Raw genomic sequence first — 6,843 nt, forward strand, 5'->3', positions numbered from 1 at the left:
AGGCAAGAGTATACAGTTGCTATACAGAAGTGGAAATAACATAGAACAGGCACAGATAATGACAGGGAAAAGATTAGCCAGCCAAACTGACAACTATGCACTAACCAGTGTCATGAGGTAAGCCATATATCAAGATGTAGGTGCCAAACAAAACTGCAAGTGGCTTGAAACTGGACAAGCTGTGTCTATGAACCGATTAATAATTTCTGACAGAAATATATGGTAGTTGGGTCCACCCAGAATGGAATGGATAGTTGGCATTATTGCTTCATTCAATAATATTCTGTACAGGCATTACCATTTTATGTTTTAAAAAGAGGGCCAGAAGCATTTCCTCAGCACCTTCTTTTGCTCTTAGAATCCAGCAGCAAATGTTTTCATCTTAAAAATGGGAGAGGGTGTTTGTACTGCAAAGCTGGATAATTTGGAGAGAATTTCTATGTGCCTGAAAATTCTGTACGACCCTACCAAAACTATGTTACATAAATAACAATACAGAACAGAATATGCTTTCACAGTTAATATATCATTGATTCAACTAACATCCAAAGCCATCAAATGAAAAAACATTCTCTCACAAGGAAGTAGCAATTTCTTTTTAACTAAATCTTTCCCCCAGAATTGGATTAATTTGAATAGGTCATTTATTACTCCTAACATATTGCCAGGTTTCTTGCAGATTTCATCTGCCTCCTAATCTAGCATGAGTAAAGTAGATTATGAACCAAAATATAATTAATGTGCTTGCCCAAATAAATGCAGGAGTCATTTAAATAAAATAACACATTGTTACATGTCAACAAAATCCAAGACAAATGATACACTTTAAGATTCAAATGCAAACACCAGAGAGATTAAACAAGTTCTGGCAACTATTTTTACGTAGATTCTATAGATTTTTTATCTTCAGATTCAGGAACTTCCATATTAAAAAGGGCATGGTATTTTAGAAGAGAAGTGACATCCTTCAGTTCCAAACTGTATTCCTCCGCTATTTTCTCTGCAGTCCATGTTTCAGGATGCAGTTTATGATTATTAAGAAAAGTCAGAAGCTCCACAGTACAAATTTTGCCTTTGTGAACACGGTGAATATCTAGAGAACTGTAATGACCTAGTTTTGTAAGTCTATATTCATCTTCTTTAAATGGGAGACTTTCACCTTCAACTTTTACCTGGATCAGTAAGAAAAGAAAGAGTTCAAATCAGTAGGATGCATTTATTTTGTAAATTGTACAAGCCCTACCTATTTCTTTAACAATAATTTTGCCTTTTAAAGGGGAGGGAGGGAGAGGAAAGGGACACCCCTCTCCTGTTTACTAGTCCTAAGAAATGAATGCTCATGGACTGTTCCCCACTCTCCTAAAAAATGCTTTATTTTCCAAGTACAAAGGTTCACAGCAACAATAGTATACAATGAAATCATCAACAAAGCTAACAGCACTTTATTGTGCATTGGCAGATACATGACAAATAGAACTAAGGGGGTGATCTATTTTCCCCTTTATGAAGCATTGGTCAGAATGCAGTTGGAGTACTGCATCCAGTTTTGGGTGCTGTACTTTAAGAAGGATGTGGATAGCCTGGAGAGGGTCCAGAGGAGGGCCACTAGTATGGTTAAGGGTTTACAGGCCAAGCCCTGTAAGAACAGACTAAGGGACCTGGACTTCTTCAGCCTCCACAAGAGAAGACTTAGAGGTGACCTTGTGGCCACCTACAAATTTATTAGGTGGGGTGCAGCAAGGTATCAGAGATGCTCTGTTCACCAGGTTGCCTCTTGGGGTAACAAGGAACAATGGTCACAAACTGACAGAGAGCAGATTTAGGCTACACATCAGGAAAAACTTCTTCACAGTACAGGTCAAAGTTTGGAATGGGCTTCCAAGGGAGATGGCGCTCTCCCCCACTTTGGGGGTTTTTAAGAGAAGGCTGGATAAGCATTTGACTAGGATCATCTGACCCCAGCACTCTTTCCCGCCCAGACAGAGGTTCAGACTCGAAGATCTGTTGAGGTCCCTTCCAACCCTGGCATTTATGAACAACCAAATATCCAGCACCCAGTGACCCATTTTCTGAAAAGCCAAAATTCCTGTAAACCTCAGTGAAAGTTCTCAGCCCTCAACATCTTTGGAGAGGAAGAAAAAAAGCTACAGATTTCTATATTTCAACTTGACTGTAGATGCTTAATGTCAAATAATGACATGTGAAAATGCTGCCCTACATATTTAACTTGACACCATTTGCCTATGTTTGCATCAGAGCAGGCACTTTCTACTCTTCATCTTCTAGTAGAACTTAAAAGAATATAAATGGATGACTTTTTCTGGAAACAGTTTCTCAGGTTGTAAAAAACAACCCACACCCACCCACCCAAACCAGCTTCTATACATTTCTATACATTTTACGACTTCCCTTTTCCTCCGGTCCAGTTTGGTTTGTTCGGTTTGTTTTTTTCATTTGAAGGTTTGGTGCAGTTTTGCACCCTCTAGTTTTGTTCTGTGAATTTCTCAAAACGTTTTTAGCATCTCTTCATACTCCTCTTTCCAAGTTTGGTTCAAAATCAGCTATCAAGCTCCCTGCTCCACACTGGGGGCTGGGAGGGAAGGGGAAGAAAGTAGCTTTTATGTCCCAAGACCAAGAGAATTTCTTGCAAGCCCACAGCCACTGGTTAACTCAAGTCATCAAGCATCAGCTTTTATCTGCGCTAAATTTTAAAGCATGCTGAGGCTTCAGCCACTCACTGAAGGGTGAATCATTTACAGAGAATACTTAACCTCACAGAGCAAAGCCCTCTTGTTTTAGTCCATTCTAAAAGTAACAGGGTAGATGAAGAAACCTGTGTGGAAGACGAGGCAAACCAAGGCATCAATACAGACTGAAAGTACCCTTAACAAATTGCACTGGACCCCAAATTTGGGATTATATTAAATAGAATAAAATATATAAACATAAGACCTTGCTGGGCAAAAACTTTGCCTTTGTTAATGTGGGGACTGCATCTGAAACACAAATCAACCATCAATACCTGCTATTTTTTAAAAACAGGTAGTTTCTGGGCGCTAAGGCAACCAGCTGCACCAAACACACACACACACACACACCACTCAGTTCTGGATATCCTTATAGTTTGGCCACGTGAAGAGTGGATACTGCGGTGCACCCACTATGGAAAGAGACTCACTTTCCCAGGTGGATCCTTTGAATCGACATAGACATGTTTTAAAAAGGCAAGAAGCCTGTTGTCTTTTTTGTGGATTTCATGTTGGATTTCTAGATAGTGAAAAGAAAGAGAGATAGAAAACACATACAATATACTCTCCTTGGCTTGCATTTAATAATAACCAGTCCCCACCCATCACCAGTTTGAATATATGGGAAGGTGAGGTGCCCCCACATATTTCTCAGGAGGGAAAAAAAAAAACGCTGGTTGCTGCAAGCACTGCAACATCCCCAAGCTCCAGTTCATGCAAAGGGTCGCGCTGAAGCACTAGAACACGTTTCCCAGAGAGGTGGTAGAGCCTCCATCCCTGGAGGTTTTTAAGACCTGGCTAGACAAAGCTCTGTCTGGGACGATCTAGTTGGGGCAGGTCCTGCCTTGAGCAGGGGGTCGGACCAGATCAGAGTTTCTCAACCTGTGAGTCATTTTGACCCAAGAGTTGGTCACAAGAATATATGAAAGGGTCAGAAACCAAGCTGAAAAATGGATTGTCCCATAGAGGAGAAAAACGTGGGAACCTGCAGCTTTTCTGTTGCAGCCTGGCACAGCCCCAGCCTGCAAGGGGCAGCTTGGGGGCCCTCCTGTGCCACACACTGGGGGGCAGCAGGTAGGGAGCAAAGGCCATTGGCCATCCGTGTTTACAAATGGTCCCTGGTCCCAAAAAATGGAGATCCCTGCACGCGATGACCTCTGTCCGACCCGCGCTTTCTGTAAGTGTGGGTCTGTGACCAAAGGGTCCAACACAAACTAGTCCCGAGCCCCGGGGCGCCTTGCCACACCTCCCGTTGCTCGCCAGGGCAGGGGGCCGGGCTGCACGGGCCCGGGAACAGCAGCTCCCAGCTTGCCCCGCGCGCGGCTTTCACGTCACTGCCGCTGTGTCGCGGGGGGAAGGGGCACTCACCGGGCGACTCGACGGGCCGGGCCGTGGGGTACCACGGCGCGCGGGTGGGCTTGGGCTCGTCGATGACGCGGAACGCGCGGTTCTCCACGTTGAAGTTGCGGAAAGCACGGACCAAGCGGTCCCATATGATCCGCATGGCCGCGCTCCCAGCCCTGTGCCGCCGCGCATGCGCAGGGGAGGGGGGTGGCGGCGGCGGCGGCAGAGGGCGCCGCTTAGCGGCGGGAGGAGTGCAGCGCGGGGCGGGGCGGGCGGGTGCAGACAAGGGCGAGGGAGGCGGGGGGTGAGGCGGCTGCTGCTGCTGGGCCCCCGGGTCACCGAGAAGCAGGGCTGGGCTCGCCAGGGGTCGCGGGGCTGAGCCCCGTCTGTGGTCTAGCCATGAGGTTTGCCCCACCTCCGCCCGGGGCTGCCACCCGCCCCGCCCCGGCACACCACAGACCTGACAGCGGCCTGCCTGGCCAGTAGGGGAACATCTACACTTACGTTGCTGCAACCTCGAGCCATTGGTCTGCAGCGAGAGTGAAAAGGTGCTTTCCCTCCTCTTTATGGTAGCCCTTCAAGTATTCATGTCCCCTCTTAGGCATCTGTTCCCCAACGGCATGTTCAGATTAAAAAATGGCTAGAAGCCAGCTCTCCAGTTAGTGCACATTGTCAGGCACGACCGTTGTAGCTGGTTGGCTCTTTTTAGAGCTCGCTGGACATTTGTACAGTGTGATCGTTACTTCGTACATGTGGCCAGTCTCAACTGATTGCGCGACTGGCCAGTCAGTTTTGCAGTGTAAGTAATGGGTCTCAGAGTAAATAGCAATATTTTACTCAGTTGCACAGGAGAAACAAGGCAGCTGAAGGCAAGCCTGATCCAGCTTCAGGCAGGGGGTTGCATTAGATGACCTAGTCACTCTAGAGGCCCTTCCAGCCCTGCTTCTCTATGAAAAGGGAGGAAGAATCGGAGTGCTTCCCAAACTTTCTTTATCACAGTATCACAGCTGGCCTTTTTTTCCCCTCTCCCCTCTGATCTACCACCTTGGGTACTATTATATGGCTCAACAGACAGAATTGCTACTTTTTAGATCTCCTGGGAGTACTCTGGAAGCATAGAGGTCTACAGAGTTGCAATTAATTTTGGTAAATAAATAAATAAAAGGAAAATGCTACTCTGGCAGAGGGACCCATTCTTGTTGCTAAAGAAATAATGCATTTGATGGGGGGGGGTTGTGTAACCAGATCTCTGTTGTTGCTCCTAGGCAAAAACATCTTTCTTTATGTCTGCAAACATACACATAAGTTGTCGCTTCTAGGTGAATGTAACATTTTATGTGGGTGTGTTAGGGCTCAAACCTTATTTTTTTAAAGATTCACTGACCACTAAAACTCACAATGAAGAAACCCTAGGCATTCAGCATCCCCCTCCCTTTTGAGTGGGGACGGGGTGCATGCTGGAAGCCTCGGTGCAAGGAGAGTGGGTGCTGCTCCGGAGGGAAAACCACAGAAGAATCAGGCCATATCTATGACCATCTCTGTTGGGGTAAAGATAGAAATGTCCTCAAGGTGGCAGGCTAATCTAGGGTTTTCATTTTGTAGAATTTCAGTCATTCAGTATATGAATCCCGTATTTTTTCAGCATTTTAAAACTAGCCACAGTATGGTATAACAATTGCTGTTTTCCAGCTGAATTGTAAGTATTTATTTTTAAACTTAATGGTGTCCGTCACCCCGCACAGATTATAAAAATATAAATCAAAAAGACTCATTAACATAAACATCTAAATAATCCAGATCAGTGAAAATGTCAATGCAATAGATGCATCTCTTTCAACCTGAAACCAGAATCTAGCCAAATTCTGGTTAATATTTCAAATTGAATCTTTTTATAGTGAGTGGTCCTGATAGTATATAGAAGAGGGCCATTCAGCAGGGCCACAGTAATGTATAGGCAAACTAGGCACCTGCCTAGGGCCCTAAGTGAAGAAGGGGCCCAGTAGTGCTTGTTTTACATATTATACTTATTGAGTGAAAAAAGTAGAGGCCCACAAGGTTGTTTGCTTAGGGCCCATTAAAGGGTTAATCCAGCCCTGCCATTCAGTGTATAATTAAGTTTACCTTTTATTTTTATTACATTTTAGATAGCTCCTAAATTTATGACATTGTATATGATGCGAAATAGTGGAGCCAGTCTGAAGTTGTGATATTTATTACTGTGTTGTTCCAATTACAAACAAAGCTTTTTTTTCCTTCCAAAAGAACAATAAAAATCCTCCTCTACCTTTATATGGGATTGATGTATAATTAGAACAATATGTCTGTGTGATACTGGCCAAGCCATGTGACTCTTACGAGTGCTGTGCAAGGTCATCTATTCATTAATGGTGGCAGGCTCAACTTATATTGAAAAGGAGCTATGATGGCTGTGTAACCCACATTATCAGCATGATGTAGTTCCTAGGATCTACCCAGAGCAGGAGGCAGGCAGTAATCTTCTCTCAAGAAGCTAGTAGCTGAGAAATCCAAAGAGCCCTTGACCAGGGAACATGGAGCTAGGGAACCTTGGGTCCCCAGCTGGAGCCACAAAGCCAGAAAACAGCCCACAAAGGCCAGGCACAAAATTTATACTTATTATGTGGTAGGAGCACAGAAAGCACTGTACAGCCATAACCAAACAGATAGTCAGGTCACACAGAGCCTGTAAAATGGTGGATCCCTATCTAAAATAACTCTGGATGGATGTGGATGC

The 6,843-nt window shown here is 44.7% G+C and overlaps 1 protein-coding gene across 2 annotated transcripts; it reads right to left on the bottom strand.

Moving 5' to 3' along the window:
* Positions 1 to 516: 516 nt before the first annotated feature.
* NDUFAF4 (NADH:ubiquinone oxidoreductase complex assembly factor 4) lies at positions 517 to 4,284 on the bottom strand. Of its 2 annotated transcripts, XM_019537778.1 has the most exons (3): positions 4,116 to 4,284; positions 3,179 to 3,267; positions 517 to 1,172 (listed from the first exon to the last, which is right to left on the bottom strand). In XM_019537778.1, the coding sequence occupies exons 1-3, from the start codon at positions 4,249 to 4,251 to the stop codon at positions 879 to 881; spliced, it is 519 nt and encodes a 172-aa protein (XP_019393323.1). In that variant the 5' UTR covers positions 4,252 to 4,284; the 3' UTR covers positions 517 to 878. The 2 variants fall into 2 exon arrangements, with proteins under 2 accessions (XP_019393323.1, XP_019393325.1); XM_019537780.1 differs by lacking the exon at positions 3,179 to 3,267.
* Positions 4,285 to 6,843: the final 2,559 nt, after the last annotated feature.

Source organism: Crocodylus porosus, unplaced genomic scaffold (genome assembly GCF_001723895.1).
Source record: "Crocodylus porosus isolate Cpor-Errol unplaced genomic scaffold, CroPor_comp1, whole genome shotgun sequence".
NCBI classification, from domain to species: Eukaryota; Metazoa; Chordata; order Crocodylia; family Crocodylidae; genus Crocodylus; species Crocodylus porosus.

Bases quoted from the DNA above. Each gene is read 5' to 3' on its own strand.
- NDUFAF4 (XM_019537778.1), bottom strand. From the start codon at position 4,251: ATGCGGATCATATGGGACCGCTTGGTCCGTGCTTTCCGCAACTTCAAC. The intron at 3,268-4,115 runs GTGAGTGCCCCT...TTCACTATCTAG, and splicing joins CCGGCCCGTCGAGTCGCCCG to AAATCCAACATGAAATCCAC. The intron at 1,173-3,178 runs GTGAGTCTCTTT...TTACTGATCCAG, and splicing joins CAAAGGATCCACCTGGGAAA to GTAAAAGTTGAAGGTGAAAG.